This window comes from Atractosteus spatula, chromosome 9, assembly GCF_055471065.1.
Source record: "Atractosteus spatula isolate fAtrSpa1 chromosome 9, fAtrSpa1.hap1, whole genome shotgun sequence".
NCBI lineage: Eukaryota > Metazoa > Chordata > Actinopteri > Semionotiformes > Lepisosteidae > Atractosteus > Atractosteus spatula.
In genome coordinates, this window is record NC_142714.1 from 4,277,840 (window position 1) to 4,294,375 (window position 16,536).

The 16,536-nt window shown below is 35.8% G+C and overlaps 2 protein-coding genes across 2 annotated transcripts; one reads left to right on the plus strand and one right to left on the minus strand.

Annotated features, from left to right (window-relative positions):
* Nucleotides 1-284: 284 nt before the first annotated feature.
* Nucleotides 285-11,603, plus strand: ccdc175 (coiled-coil domain containing 175). Its single transcript, XM_088924590.1, has 19 exons — nucleotides 285-351; nucleotides 726-811; nucleotides 1,782-1,893; nucleotides 2,469-2,604; nucleotides 2,858-3,086; nucleotides 3,454-3,576; nucleotides 4,039-4,148; nucleotides 4,422-4,503; nucleotides 6,702-6,838; nucleotides 7,239-7,349; nucleotides 7,513-7,584; nucleotides 7,737-7,872; nucleotides 8,974-9,102; nucleotides 9,369-9,507; nucleotides 10,297-10,376; nucleotides 10,523-10,675; nucleotides 10,985-11,087; nucleotides 11,271-11,314; nucleotides 11,408-11,603. The coding sequence occupies exons 1-19, from the start codon at nucleotides 285-287 to the stop codon at nucleotides 11,561-11,563; spliced, it is 2,205 nt and encodes a 734-aa protein (XP_088780716.1). The 3' UTR covers nucleotides 11,564-11,603.
* Nucleotides 11,604-12,669: 1,066 nt separating this feature from the next.
* jkamp (jnk1/mapk8 associated membrane protein) lies at nucleotides 12,670-16,447 on the minus strand. Its single transcript, XM_088924589.1, has 7 exons — nucleotides 16,364-16,447; nucleotides 15,785-15,861; nucleotides 15,464-15,618; nucleotides 14,377-14,583; nucleotides 13,918-14,099; nucleotides 13,660-13,736; nucleotides 12,670-13,311 (listed from the first exon to the last, which is right to left on the minus strand). The coding sequence occupies exons 1-7, from the start codon at nucleotides 16,365-16,367 to the stop codon at nucleotides 13,093-13,095; spliced, it is 921 nt and encodes a 306-aa protein (XP_088780715.1). The 5' UTR covers nucleotides 16,368-16,447; the 3' UTR covers nucleotides 12,670-13,092.
* Nucleotides 16,448-16,536: the final 89 nt, after the last annotated feature.

Here is a 16,536-nt window from a genome sequence, read left to right on the forward strand (position 1 = left end):
ACAAGGAAAGCCGTCGAGAACCGTGTTTCCTTACACTTAGGAACTACCACGACCGGTAAAGGTTAAACAACTGTTCATAGTTGTTTATTCCAGGAGAGCGCAGCTCTCCTCTGATCGCCTGTTTTTTTGTTACCGCAGCCAGCTGCTCGGGATCTCGGCTGTGCGCGGTTGCCATGACAACCACGACACTTCTCCCTACACAGGCCTTAGGAGCGGCGCGGTTGTAGTGTTTAAACTTTTAATATCACGCATCGGCCCTTTTCAAAGATTTAAAAATACTCCTAATGAGTTCTTGTCTGGTGCCGGAATTTCCAGCTGTTCTCGTGGCTTTGGAACATTTAGGCGAAATCGGTGAGTTTCAGTACTTTCTGTCTAGTTTTTTTTTTTGTTTGTTTGTTGTTTTAAAACTGTTTTTGTTGTCTTGTATTCTTAAAAAAAAAAAGTTTTGCCCTTTGGTGTTTGTACATGTTGTTTATTATTAATATGTCAACGACCTGTCATCGCAGTAACCTTTGGTTGAATAACTAAATCGAAAACATTTGATAGTCGATACCCCGGTCCTATAATGTCATTTGTTTCGTAAGGAGATCAAGAAATGTTCCACGCAGGCATCGAGTTTACTTCATTGACCCACGGAGAGGTCTGTGTTAAATTCGGTGTTTTTTTTTATTTGCTGCAAAACCACGAAAATAATTTTATATAATTGCTGTGTACTGTATTTTCAGAGAAACATCTTAAAAATGAAGGGTTATATTTTCACCAGGAGGCATGTCATCACCTTAGGGAAATTGCGGGGGCAATTACTGAATTGGTAAGTTACAGTCAGGAACTACGAATAAGCCTATTGTTAACAGCAATTTTTTCAAGTTAAATCATGGTAGCTGCATAGTCTAAATATGAGGTGTCCATTTTTAACCACGTCTTGGTCTTGGCTACAGAATTAACTTCCTATTTAGGTAAGGTGCTGGAGCGTGATTGATTCCCTCTGTAATGTGATATTTCAGTTTGATTTATTGTTATGTGTCATGGAATCATTGTGTATCTATGGTTAAGACGGGAGGGATGTATACATTCATGGCTTTATTATTACGTATATGTGAGACAGGTGAGCAGCAAATAAGAAATAAAATCACTGTAAAACATCCAGTTTTAACTATGCAGTTTAAAATCTGGCCTCAAATATTGATCAGCATATTTTCAGGGTCTAAATGTATCCGCCTTCAGCTCCATTGGGTTGGTCAAGTTGTCTGAATATCAGACTCCAGTCTAAAAAAAAAGATACTCTTATCCCAGCTTAGCCGAGGAAATCGTACCAGAGGAGGCCAGAAGAAGTGTTTCACAGTTATGGCAGAAGCAAGCATGACGAACTCGAATGGTGAATATCCACTCCGGGGGGATTATAGCCCTCGACTGAACCAGATGGTGCAAGAAAGGCTGGGAAGGAGCCCAGCGCTTTGAGACCCAAAGATGTCAGAACATGTAGGCAAAGTGAGAGTGCCAGAGAGAGGTCTCCATGACATGACTGAGCAGTGCAGAACCAGATATCTCCCAAACAGCATCTGCTCCACCTGCCAGAGGGAGTGCAGATCTCGTATTACCAGTCACCGTCAGGGCCACAAGGGCTTGCCAATGACTGGACGCATCTTGAATCAAGCTGTGTCTCGCCTATTTTCTTCCTGTTCATCGCATGTACACCATGCTATTAAACTGAAACTGCTGTCAGGAAGGGTTTTAGTTGGTCTTTTTTAACATTTTATTTGTTTAAATGTTCTGTTCAATAGGAGACATCCAGAAGGAGTGCACATGAATGTCTGGAGGTAGAAACTATTGAAACCAGCAAACTGAGACACAGAGTGTTGCACCTACCAGATGAGATTATGAGTGAAATTTCAGGTACACAATTAAGTGAGCTAAGCTTGTTCTAACAAAAATAAAAAATTGGTGTCCGACAACACCAAACATTAAATCACCAGGAGAATTTGCATTATTAAGGCCTCAATTGCTGTTTACAGAATCAAGATATCTATTGGGAGAAATTAAAAACATTTCCAAACCATCCAAAGCATGATACACATCGAATGGAACATCTGCATTTGGTGCCAGGTTGTGTTGAAAGGTGTATTCTTGTATGATGTTTGATAACAGAATATGGCAACAAAATCGATTTAATTTGAGCTCTGAGTAGAAAAGGAAACCATAGATACAGTAGGATGGTCCAGTGAACTAGTGCACTATGCTTCACTTATTCTGCATTCTGAAGATATTTTTCCTATACGTAAGAAGCTTGTTGTTTCTACACTGAGTCTAATTCATGAAAAATACAGTAAATGGTGCAGAATTAATTTCACATTTCACAATACTTACATGTTCCTAGCACATTTCTTCTTCTGCTGTCAGTACTAAGAAACCTCCACTCTTCAGAGATATTTTTTTGTTATGTAGTTTAAATTATTTATTTTATATCTTAGCTTCTGTTGCTGCTGCAAGAGATTCAAATGCAGTTCAATTAAATCAGTTACAGACTGATATGAACAATATTATAAAGGATATGGACTTTATGGAAAAGAAGCAAGAACTTCTCGAAGAACAAAATGCATTATTATTGTAAGTGACTATTATTGTATTTATCTACTTCTTCTGTGTACGCAGACTATATATTAGTATTTTAATACTTCAAAGAAATTGAAAACTGAGTTGCATTATGTACCTAAATTAGGACATTTGTGTTGTTTGAAACAAAGGGAGTTGTATGCCTTTTTATAAATTATGCCAGGAAAATGGTCGGTGTGGTTCTGGTTTACTTTTTTGTCTCGGAGTATTTAATAAAAATCAACAAATAATGAATAATGTGTTTAAGTCCAGAGAGAGAGCTTGTGCAGAGTCGCCATGAGGATGTTATTGATCAGCTCAACCACCAGCTGTCAGAAAAAGCCAATAAACAGATTCTTCTGAATGAGACCTACAATCAAATACGAGACTTAAAGGAAAATATTGCCAACTTGGCAAATGCCATAGAAGACCTGGAGGAAGATATGATACAGGAGAGGCAGAAATTTGCAGAAAACAAAGAAAACCTTCAAAAAGAAGTAAGATATTTCCTTGTCTTATTTCTCGGGTTAGAATTAGAATCAGTAGTGTATAAATCTGATTGCACAGGCCAAGATCTGGGGTGTTATCAGTGTGGAGTGTGGATGTACAGTACTTCTAGGGTTCACATGGTTTGTCTTTGGATGCTCTGGTTTCCTTCTGCAGTCCAAAGACTTACTGGGTAGGTGTATTGGCCCTGGTGTGTGTGATGAGACTGGCATCTTATCAGGGGTGCCTGTTGCTTGCCAGGATAGGCTTTGGCTTCCCTGCAACCCTGCATTGCATAAAGTGCTTAGAAACCGGATGGGTGGATGGATAAACGGAGTGGGATGCAAGCCTCTATGTGACAACAATGTATTGTTTTAGCTTGCTGAAACAGAAAATAATATACAGCGCCAGAAAGGAGACAATGCAAAGAAAAGAAGACAGGTGGATGTCGTCACATCAGAATTACTAGACATGGAGGAAAAGATCTCCGAACATAAGAATGTAAGGCCATACAACAACAGATCATTCTATTAACTTAATTTGTGTTTGTTTACAACTTGAACATCTGTGATGTATGTAGGGAAATTGACCTGTGTGCTGTTTCCCTGTTTGAACAGTTAATTTACACTTAAATGTACTACTGTTTACATTAGCATCTTAAAGAATGAACATAGGTTAATTCCTAACTGAAAAGTAAAAAGAAAGAAGACTGAAAGCACAGTAGATGAAATGTTTTTCTTCCATATTTCACATTGTGGAAGTAACCTTGTTCCTTTGCAGCTTGCATACTGACACGACTGGAACTTTATTCTAATTAGTATTGTGGTGGTTTATGTCTACATTTTTAACTTTAATTAAACTGTAATGCTGTGTACAACTGTAAAATGTCACTTTTGGTGTACAGTAGCAAGTTCTTTATTTATGGTGTGCTTAAATACTTTCTTTTGCTTACTTGTTATACAGTGTATTAAAAAGTTAGAAAAAAGCATTTCCCGGCTGAAAGATTCAGCACTGCAGCACAAAAAACAATATGATGAAGAACTGAACAGAGCTAAGGAACTGGTCAGCCAGAAGTAAGGACTTTCATTTGTTTCTTAGTTTCTGCATCATTAGCACTCTCAGACTGATAGAGATAATGTCTTTAGATATAAGAGCTCTAAAGGCTAGAATGCAGAATTACTTTTTTTTAATATAAAAGCCATATTATGATCAGAGGCATTTGTGGTACAACAGATCACTCTTAAGTTTCGTGTTGTGTATTGAAATGCAGAATTACTGTACGTAGATATGATATCCCAAAACATAAATGCAAACCATTTTTTCTTTATTTTTATGAATATGAACAGGGTCTGTCTTGCTAAAGAATTAACTGAACTGACTGAAAGATTTCAAAAGGAAGCCCAGTCCCTGCGTGATGAAATTTTAAAGGTTAGAAACATTTAGACGTCTTATACATTACATTGCATTTGTCTACTCAAACACAATAATGAACTAATTGTGTAAAAATTGTATAGTAATGTCTTTTCCTCTCCATATATTGAGCACGATCAAGACATGTATGTCTCTGTTTTTGGAAGCAAAAACTATACAATTAAATGTCTTGGTATCGTTTTGATTGATTATTTGAGACTGACTGTGATACACTTGCACAACTTTGTAGCAAATGTCCTATATCACTTCATTAGTGAGAAAGATGTTGAGGAGATGTAACCTGTTGAACATTGATCCTGGTGAAAATCAGGAAAGATAGAAAAACAGGAAGCAAATTGCCTCAGTTATCAAGAGAATAATGCCTTCATGGGCCATTGGTATGTAAGAGCAATAGCTCAGGAAATATTTTCTAGCAGGAGAGTCAATGTGATGGAAGTCAGTAAATGTAGCACAGATTTGCAGAACAATATGATAATATTGTTGTGTACAACAGACCAGCTGATGAGTGTAATGGACTGGACAAGAGTATTTAGTCTGTACAGAACTCCACCGTCTGATTGTTGGTGGCCTGACTGCACAGGACGATATCGATCAAATTCAGGGATCTCATCTGCTGCTTTCTGCATGTAGTCTTACTCATGTTCATCCTCATTCTGCTCATGTAACAACAGCTTCCTTGCGAGATGAGATTGCGATAATTTGCACTACATTTGAGCTCCATTTAACATTTGTAGGATGAGCTGGGACAAAGTATGACATTAAGGGCACAGAGACCAATGAACAGGCAAGCATATGCTGTCCAGGCCTTATGAGAGATTTGGGACAGAATCCCACACAGTTGTATCTGCAAGCTAGTTCAAAGCAAATGTCACATATAAACATCTTGTACTGCTTCCAACATTGGTCACACATGCTACTGCCTTATGAATTTCACATTAGTCCGACTGTTGGTATATCCTGGTAATGACAAATTTTAATCAACAGTATAAATTTACCTGTCATATCTGATCATTAACGCGCACATAAAAGTAATTTTCTGGAGACTGGAGAATGTTAAATACTGTATATGCAGACATTTACTGACAATAAATCAAAAATTAGTTAAATATATAGATGTCACTGAGTAAGTGAAATAAATGATCTACCATAACCCTGGTTTTATTTTACTATAATTGGATTAAATTCTTATTGTTAAAAATTGATAAAAAGTTGTTAGTCTTATTTTTGGATTGTTGTTATTATAATTGTGCTTGAAAGCTTTTACCGTGGAAAATGAACATTTTAAACTTTATATCACAGTACTCATTTGCCCTACTGCAAAACCGGCATGTTAAATTTAGGATTTTTACAGATAAATACTACAAAAAACTATGGTATAAATTTTATGCTGATAAATTAACTCAAATTTAGAAAAGAAATGAAGTTTTTTAAGCTAATAAAAATGCTGATTGCCCACATAGTGTGTAGATGAAATTTAAAAAAGGGCAACCCTTATTCCTTAGATGCTAGATGAAGAAGATTGATTTCCTGCCAAGCAGTGGACTCTCTAGTTTACTCAAATTGATCTTTTAAAATGCTTCATCAAAGGCAATTTGTGCACAGATGACCTTTAAAACTATCAGGTTACTGGTACTCTTCAGAAGTGTTATAGTTCACACAGCAGAGGAACAGGAGGAGGTTAACAACATACAGTACCTTATGAACACATGAAAGTCAGGAACAAAATAGAGAAAAAAGTAAATGTCCTGTTTGATAAAGGGATAGTTTTTTAAACAAACAAATTTGTAAGTCTGCTTGTGAAACAAAGCAGTTCATCACAGTTATAGCCATACTATCCTTTTGTGTCATTTATATGAGAAACATTAAGTAAAACCTTTGTTAAATATGTGTGTACATGCAGAAGGTTGCAGTAGGCTTATATAAATATTTTGGGTTTACTCATGAGTATGCAAGTGAACATTTTTTGTAAGAGCATTTGCATTAGCAGTGAAAGTTATAAACAATATTTACTCTCCCCCTTTAAAGCATTCATGAAGGAAAGAAAGGAAGATCTACAACATGAATAATTCCCTATGTGTGTTGGATTGGTGGAATTAATCAAACAACATAATTGCAACAAAAGGCAAATGAGCATAACAGAAGGCATTCCTGATGTCTTAGTTTATTCTCCTAATTAAGCATGTGGCTGTTTGCAGATTGATAAGGAAATGGAATACTCTCGAGGGGTGAATGCTGAGCACTTACAAGCACTAGCAAGTCTGACTGAGAGCTTTCAGGCAGCAAGAAAAAGAGAGGACTCTTGCATGGCAGTACATCTTAATGTCTCAAAACAGTAAGCTCCATATCCTCTGTATCCTGTCCTATTGCGTAAATACAAAATTCAAATCTTTAATGAATATGATTAACATATGAGTTAATAACTTTTTTATAACCATGAAACACACAATGTGCCTCATTACTGTACCATTTGCTACGTGCTAATAAATTTAGAACGCTGGTTTCTAATTTGGACAGGTATAAATTTGCCTGATACAGCTAAATATGAATGAAGACATTTTTTAGAATTATGGTTAAGGATTTCAGTAGCACATCTTTCTGAATGCAAATAAAAAAATATAGAATACTAGGACTTCTTTAATGACTATCAATTTATTAAATTGTGATAGATTGGTAAACTAATCTTAATATAAAGATAAAATTCTTGCTAAATTTAATGCAGATTTTTTTTTCAGGCTAGAAAATTCTAAACGGAAACTTGAAGAACGAATCGAATCTATTGCAAAGTTTAAAATAGAAATTAGGGAAATGGAAGATGAGATGAAGAAACTCAAGGAGAGCAATGAGTAAGATTCCTATATATTACCTGTAGTTTACAATATAAGTAGGGTAAACCTGTATTTACCATATCCTAGTTTTAGAAGACAGAATACATGAAGTGGTTTTATTTATAATATCAATGTTTAACTCTTTTCAAAAGGTGTTTTTTTTTTCTAACTCTTTGTATAGAATTAACTCAGAAATGTGGCAGAGAACCTCTGGAGAACTGCAAGAACAGCTTAAGAAAGAAAAACAGAATAGGTAACTAATGAAAACATTGAAAATGTGTTTTATTTGAGGAAATTGTCCTCCCATTGAAATGATTGCCTTTTATAGACTGCCGAGATTTTTTTCACTACTTAGCAGAAATGGTCTGTTAAAGTAATTTCCCTCATATTTTCTTTTTGCTGTAGGTTACTTTTGCAGGCTGAGAAAGATAACCTAGGAAATAAACTTGCAGAAAAACATAAAGCACACGTAGATGAAGTAAGAGAAATGATTTTGGCAATTGATCTTAACAAGAAGAAATATGCTGAACTAAAAAATGAAGTAAGTTTTGTTTCTCTTTTCTTAGTTATCTTAACTGAAAGCTTAGCTATTTTCACCAGTTTCTGATTTCCATCTTGCATTATTTACTTTGAATAGCCATGGGTTTTTTTCATAACCTCTATCATCCGAACATAAGAAGGGTTACAAATGAGAGAAGGCTATTCAAACCTTGTAGGTTGTTTCGTTGTTATTAGCAAATATATTCAAGCATCTCATCCGGCTGTTTCTGGAAATAAGCCATGGTGTTAGTTCCAACAATATGGCTGGGTAGCTTGTTCCAGACGTGCAGAAACTCTCTTGTTAAAAAGTACCTCCTGTTCTCGAAAAGAAATTTCCTCCAGGTGATCCAGTTTCCTCCCATAGTCCAAAAACATGCTGTTAGGTTAATTGGTGTCTGGGAAAATTGTCCCTAGGTGTGAGTGTGTGCATGTCTGTGTTTGTGTGTGTGTCTGCCCTGTGAGGGACTGGCAGCCCATCCAGAGTGAACCCTGCCTTGCGCCCGCTGCTTGGCAAGATAGGCTCCAGCTCCCCGCGACCCTGAAGTGGAAAAAGTGGATAGAAAATGGATGAAGGGATGAAATTCTATGTAAATCAATTTAATTACAAGTGTCTACAATAATTATGTGTAGTTATCTTAATGCAGATTCTCGTGGTACTCCGCTAATTACATCATCCCAGTTTGAGCATTCTTTTTTATATTTACCCTGTTTTCTACCCATTACCATGTTTTCACCCCAACTACAACGATTTCCTTGAGTGTCTATCATTTCATTTCCTATCATCTATATCCAGCAGACCAACAGAATTAACAACTTTGACAATTTTAAGACTGAGACTGATGTGATATTTCATGAAATTGTGGTATTGACACAATATTTTTTAATTTGAATTTTTGGAAATAATGGTAGCTCTTTATATTCTGCAGTATATCATATCATATTACTTTCTATGTGGAATAAATTATAATGGTAGCTTAATGGCCTCTTAAGATAAGATTACTGTAGGTAGTCTGTATGTGTATAACAAACATTTAACTATGATTTTTTGCGTGGTTTTGGAGGACCTAAAAAGCTGGTTCTTTAAATTTGTGTTTCTCATCAGAAAAAGAGTCTAAAAGGATGTGACTCAATGGATGAAGAGATCCGATGTTTAAGTGAAACTCTCAGCAAAGCCCAGGAGGCGTACAAAGAGATGGAAAAGTCTTTAAATACAGCTGTCCTTCAAATCAGTGTAAGAATTAATTATTCTATGCTGGGGTCAGGAATTGCAGGACCCATTTCACCATTTGTCACATATTTTAAATATGTTATCTGGAATATTTATATCAATTTAACTGAGGCATAATATAATTAATAATATTCTATGATGTATAGAATTTATAGATCTCTATTTTTCAAATATTTGCAATATCACCGATTATTTAATGTTAAATATAGCATTACTTTTGATACTTTTTTTCATCAATATGGATTGTGTCTTTTATTTCCTTCCTGAAGGGAGAAGCTGAGTCTTTAGAGGAAAGCCAACAGAAAAAAAGAGAGCAGTTAAAGATAAGCATTTCTACACTACAGCAAGCTGAAGCCGAGTTTGACACAGAACATCTTAACTACCAGGAGCTAAAGAAACAAACCGCAGGTACAGTATTGCAGCCGTTGGATTTTCCTGTATATGTTCACTGATTGTTGGCATTGAGAGCTGCTAACGTGTAATCTCTAAGGGTTGGGGGCTCAACATTGTAGTCATTTAAAAATCAAAGGTGTTTTCTGTTTGACACTTAATTGGTGATTAGAAATTGAATTGTTTTTCAGCATAAAACATTGGGTGTAAAAAATACATTTGTGTGTATTAAAGAATGTTAATAGAAAATCATACAGTATCTTATAACTACAAATAAAAAAATATTTGCTGGGATTTTATTGAACAGACTTAAGTGAATTCATTATTCTGATTAGCATTTGTCATCAACAGTGGTTCAGGGGTTGACCAACACTGGGTTTTCTGTTCAAGTCATAGGCTAGTAATGTGTGGCCACTTAATCAATTCATCTAAATTATTAATCAAATTTAATCAGTATCCAGACTCCATAAACTTTATATTTATTTAAAAAAATAAAGATGTTAGGGCTAATACTGTAGTGACCAATGTTAAGATGAACTGTTAAGTTTTTTAGGGATATGAACATTAAAGGAAAAAGAAGTACCCTATTTTTATTTTTATTCCTTTATGAATGATATTTTGGAGGTGCTTTGCTGTAGGATGGGGGTGCTGATGTGATTGATAGTTAGCTAAAGAGAATAAATATGGTAATACCATATGGTGCATATTATTCTCATTATAATTCATCTGGTATTGAAAGAATTAGAGTCTTTTTTAAATCATAAGCTTATTTTTTACCAGGTTATCATGAACATTTTTATTTTTTAGAACTAAAAAGTAAAAAGAATATTTTGGAATCCTCAATCCTTGAACTCAGGAAGGACATCAAAATAATTCTGGAACCAAAGGTAACAAATGTAAAGAAATTCCAAATATCACTGCCTTTTGTAATGTTATTTAATATCAAAGTATAAATAATGCAAGTAAAACGTATTTGTATTACAAATCTATTTTAGCATTTTTGTTAGAATGTGATAAAATATCTATGTTACAGGAGGAACTAAAATGTGAAATTGAAACTCTTCATGCTGCCTACATGCAGCAGCTTAAAGCGCAGATAGCAGAAATCTGCAAAACTGAGAGAGTAATTTACGAGACTGGGTTGATGCTTGAACGGGTCAACATGGAAAACAGCAGGTTACATTTGGTAAGCTTAAACATTTTGTTCTGGTTTAATTGATTATAGATGATGTGTATTTGTGTACATATCCAGCACAGCTGCTCTGAACAGATTTTCCAGCATTTCATACACAGCTTTGGAAAACATTTGCAGAGGACATTTAGATAGTTGAGAGTAATGCATTGCTGTTATTATCTTATTGAGTTTTGTAAAATTTCATAAAATTGAAAATAACTAGAATTGTGCAATGATCAAACTTTTCTACCTATGTGATTGCTGCTGTGAGTTCACTCTTTACATTTTGAACCTGCCTTGACTGATCTTGATGTTCCTCAGTGCATTGCAGGACTGAAGGAGGACATAAACAATGTCAATAAAGAAGCAGAGAGACACTGTAATGAAACACATTGGTTAAAAGATGAATTACATAACTTGTTCAGTAAGTAAATGTATATTTAAATTGAGCTAAAAATTAGCTTTAAACATTTTGTGTATTTGAGATGTCTTAAATTGCATATGTTGCATTGCTTTGAAGTGACCATTCCAGACTTGAAAATGAAGATATTATCTGATTGTGACACCCATCATGTAGTAAGGTTTTAATTCAGTGCTTTTCATCTAGAGTGTCTCCTGAAGGCTTGGGCTGAAGATACCTCTTTAACTTTGGTAAGCATTATCTCTCCACATACAAAAAATGAAAACTTTTAAAGCCCTAAACCATATTCCCTAAAACCATTCTCCCATTTTTCTCCTCCCCAGGAGTATTCAGAGCATGACCAAGGCATCCTTGATGGCATGCAGGAGCTCGTGAGGAAAATACAACAAAGAGAACAAAAGATTGGAGGCATTGGTGTAAAACTTAAGGACCAACTTGATGGGATTACCTCCCTTTTAAAGAATGCAAAGCGAACATAAAGGAAACAACTTGTTCTAATTAATAAATGATTGTGAAGGTGTTTATATTTGAATTTAATTATTTTACTAGTAATATTTGTGCAACGTGATAAACTATTATTAAATCAGTACTCAATTATATAACTATTGTAGAGTGGAAATTTGCAACAACATGATAATCTGATAAGGGTACAGAATGATGTTATAACATGAGAACATTATGTAAAATACATCGGTTCCTTATAAACCCATTAGAAGCACTCTGGTTTCTTAGGTCTAATAACTAATACCAGAGATTCTGATACATTTCTGTGTTAATTAAAATCTCTTGTTCTCCAAATATCTGTAAAGAAAACATACTTCCATGGCTCTTTTAAAATCAATTCCATTTGTACCCGTATATGGTGCTTGCACCAGTTTGCACGCCCCACAAAAAATCAGACATGGATTAATTACAAATATTAAATGCACATTTTGCTCCAGTTTCCTCCCACAGTCCAAAGACATGGTGGCAGGTTAACTGGATTCTAGAGAAAATTGGCCCCAATGTGTGTGTGTTTGTGTGTCTGAGTGTGTCCTATCTGGGGTGTACTATGCTTTATTCCCTTTGCTTGCCAGGTTAGGCTCCAGTACTCCTGAGAGCCTGTATTGGAAAAAGCTGTTAGAAACGGATGGACAGACATGCATATCTATTTTAAATAAGCTTCTTTTATTCAAAAACTGTAACGGCCAAAATTAATACTGTTATATGTGAATACTGAATGCCGGCAAACCCCGAAAAAGAAAATGTACAAATTCTGATTCACTGATTGCAAAGGTATTCAGTCAAGCCAGGACTTTTGAGTCGGACAGTCCAAGACATTCACAGTAGTTCAAAATACATGCCATTCTTGATGATAATCAAGGACTTTGAAATGTTTTCAAAAACATTCTCTTGATATATCCTACCAACCACTCTATCTACATGTTTTGGGAAATGTGTTTACTTTGTGGATACAGCTGGGCAGTTTACTGAGGTAATAATGAAGGCCTCTTCAAGAGTACAACAGCAGTTCAAACCAGTATTTAAACTGACAACAGATATTCTAGATATGTGTCTACAGCTATAACCACTGCTTGACACTAGTCTTCTTCAAGTATTACTTTATTGCACCACAAACATATAAAAACAGAATGCAAGACAATATAACTACATCAATGACTTTGATGGCACTAGGAATATCAACTCGATATAAGACATTTCAGATAGGAGTTCATGGCTTCCCAAAGATATTTACATGGACCGCAATTAAGTATAATACAGCCTAAGGTAGATAACTGCAAATTTACTTCCCTAAACATGCATTCATATACTGTACATATCATAGAATCTGAACATACCTCACAATATTCTGCATGAATTTTTACATTATAAGCAGATTTGCATTATACAAATATATACATGGCTTGAAAAGAACACAAGTCTCCAAAATATATGCACTACCTGCATTAGGGAGAAAGGTAAAGAAATCCTGGTTTGGAGCAGCACAGTTATGATTTGTTCATGTTGATTAATGCCCGTTCCCTCCTTCAGACAAGATCCTATTGGGTTCTGTATACTTAGCAGTTAGAATATAAAAGAGAGCAGGTCCAGGCACTAAAGCTAAGAGAGGGAGATCTTGTTCCAGTTTGTCTAGCCTCGATATAGAGATGATTCCATATGCGTGGAGCAACCAGTGACTGAAAAGAACAACAAGTCTCTTCTTCTTGGCAATTAGATTCTTGAAAGACTGCATGTGTCAGAAACAGAAAGAAACATTGAAAAATTAAGGCCACACTGAAGAAGAAAAAAAAATCACTCTTAATTTGGTTATGGGAATTGAGACCTAAATGCTGGTAGGCACAATCTGGTTTAACTTATTACAGGAGACATATTCAGAAATGAAGTTATAAATCCTCCCTGTCCATAAAATGTTATTTACACGCTGTAACATTTAATTTTTCTACAACCATTTTTGCATCAAGAAAAAAAAACAACTTAAAATTGGCGACTTAAAAAACAGAATAGATTAAAATAGATTTAAATTAGCATTAATTTTATTTAGGGAAGAAATATTCTTATGACAAGGTGTCCTTACCTGAATTTCCGAGGCTGACATATAAACTGCCAGGGTAACCAAGGACAAAACCAAGATAATGTATGGAAATGCGTAATCTAAAAATATCGAAGGCAAAAACAATGCATTATTTGTTTTACCCATAAATAATTACATTTGTTATAATTATGCTGTCATATATATCATATTGCATTACAGAACTGTATAAAATATCTTGTATAATGCATATTAAATAAATATATAATTATATATGATTGAATACAAATAAAAAATACTTACAAAGAAGGCCTCCACCTACAGCCTGTAGTACTGTCAGAATTGGGAAGAAGTATAATGCAGCATAAATGCTTTTAAAGCGGTCTGATTTTCCTAAACCACAGGCTATCTTCTTAACCAGAAGAGGTCTTAGCAGCATCATGAACATCAAGCAGAAAGCATAGTATATGAACACTATTGTATACCTGCAATAAACAGAACAAGTGACAGGTTTCACATACAGTGATATAAAGCACAGGTTTATGCTTTACATTAAAATAATGGAAATACCATTTGTGATGTAGTCATATACAGAACATCTAAATAAAAAAAGTAACATCTGTACATAACATCTACAGTTCATGGAATAATCACATTAATAAATATGGAAAGGCAATACACCTATTGTGTTTTTAATGGTTTAGAAACAATCACAGCATGCTGTAAAATGTGAATTTATCCCCAAAAAAACTGTGTACTTACAAAGGAAAAACCGCTTCCTGGGTACAATGAAGTGTATTGACATAATCAGGACTTGGGTTGTAGAGCATTGTGTACCAGTCGGAAAGCATTTTAACCTTGCAGGACCTGATAGACAGCTGTCCAACTGGATCATTTACTATGAGTGTGACGACTGCAGCAGCACTGCATTCAAATAATGCAGTGATGTGTTGAAAAAGGGCACTGGAGCTACAACACAATAAAGCACAAGTCAATTATACAATTCAGGTCATGCATATTATAAGGCCATGTTGTATGATTTTTTAGTTTTGTAGTGGGGAAACAAGATATCCAAAAATAATTGAGTTAATATACCCTTTAAAAGGTGTAAATGCAAGTATTCAAAATACCGAAAGGCACACTGACTCAATGGACATCTTCACAGTCAACAGTGAAATAAGAGCACCAATGGGTATTGGGAAAGGCTGAAAAAGGCACCTTTTACAAGAGATGGAGGAGATGTGACAATCTCCAAGTCACGTTGCCAAAGATCTGTCCTGAGATAAATCGAGAAATGACACCCGAAGAAGGCTCCAGAGCCAAAACATTGCGTCTCTTCTCTTTTCAGCAATGGAATAAACCTTTACTGTACCTGTCCCTTTGCAGCCTACGCATGCTGACACAGCTCCCTACTTGAACTACTTGTAAGGAGAGTCAGATGGCCTTCTGTCATTTGTAACTTTTCTTCTGCTCTTTAATTCAAAGAAAAAAAAACTTGTAGTTTTTCACTGAGCTAATTAAAGTTCCAAACCAATGTGTGCATTTGCTACAAGAGTGAAGCTGATGTAAGAAAGGTTACAAATGAGAAGAGCTTCTTAGCCGATAGTCCACAACTCATGAAGCCAAGGATCTCACCCAGGTACTGTATACCCCGTAGGGTAATCTATTATCCACTGTATCACCTTTTAGGTAGAGAAGTGCCTCCTGGTCTTGTTCTTAAAAGCACTTCTATATCATTTCCAGCGGTGTCCTCTGGTTTGTAACCCGCTGCTCATTCTGAAGACGTCCACTGGATCGACTCCGACAGACCCCGGAGGAGAAGAGTGTCCAGGGGCTCAGGCAGCCTTACCTTTTCTTCCCAGAGTACCACTCGATGAAGAACCAGTGAAGCACCAGAGGGAGCATAGCCATGAAGCCGAGATACAGCCAGTCATACAGCTCCGGAGACTCCGCACACCTCTGGCAAATACTCTGCTCGTTGGTCCGTTCGCCCCGCGGACAAACCTTTGAGTAGTACAAAGAAAAACATTATAACCGGGTTGAGCTACTAGAAGACAAAGTGACATCACGTGTACTTGAATGCATCTGTCCATGCTGTTAACTCTTTAACATATGCATTTAGATATTCACAATGTTCTCTAATGATACGTTGGAGATTGTTTTTACTCACCCCACATTCCCCTAGAGAGCCGTTGAGAGAGCTTTTCCCACAGTATAACCCCGGGCAGGTGGAACTCATCTCCACGACTGGAAGCGAAGCAAACGAAACGGGTTTCTTAACGACTACCAGGCAACGATACTTTTCATTTATCCAAACTAGTCGCATATGTACATCTGCACTTAAGAAGATGACGAAGATGACGAAATAGCAAAAAGTAAACAGTAGTTACTCAGTCATTCACAATCACTTGAAATAATAAATGAAGTTCAATTACCGTCATTTGACGTTTATAAGGTTACTGCTAACACTTAAAATATCTGCGTACTATAAAATAGAACAAGAAATCAATGGTGACGATCAAAAATAGAAATTGGTTTGTTAGGCAGCTAATTTTTTTAAATCACTGACACTACCTAATCAAAGTAAAATGCACTACAACTATACAGAAAATGCAGATCAATTCTTGTTTCCAGCATAGCACAATCAGGCTCTGCACATTTCTAATAAACACAGCGATTTAGTGACAGCGACCATGACATTTGCTGCTAATGAAAGAAAAAAATAATAAAATCCGACAGAAACGCTTACCCATAATAATGATTTAAAAAAATGCCCTGACCTAACGAGAACAAAACATCACACTGCTCCACCTTTTCCACAACACAGCCTTCTGCGCTAAAAACCGGAAGTGGCGAAACCTACTGCGATAGGAACGCGCACCTTCGGGTTTATTCAGCGAAGAGGAAATGGCGTAAGGATTG

Excerpts from the sequence above, each read along its gene's own strand:
- ccdc175 (XM_088924590.1), top strand. The coding sequence starts at position 285 with ATGAGTTCTTGTCTGGTGCCGGAATTTCCAGCTGTTCTCGTGGCTTTG. Across the intron at positions 6,839-7,238 it reads CATCTTAATGTCTCAAAACA|GCTAGAAAATTCTAAACGGA; the intron begins GTAAGCTCCATA and ends TTTTTTTTTCAG. Across the intron at positions 10,676-10,984 it reads AAAACAGCAGGTTACATTTG|TGCATTGCAGGACTGAAGGA; the intron begins GTAAGCTTAAAC and ends GATGTTCCTCAG.
- jkamp (XM_088924589.1), bottom strand. Across the intron at positions 14,100-14,376 it reads CAGGAAGCGGTTTTTCCTTT|GTATACAATAGTGTTCATAT; the intron begins GTAAGTACACAG and ends TGTTTATTGCAG. Across the intron at positions 13,312-13,659 it reads TGTCAGCCTCGGAAATTCAG|TCTTTCAAGAATCTAATTGC; the intron begins GTAAGGACACCT and ends TGACACATGCAG.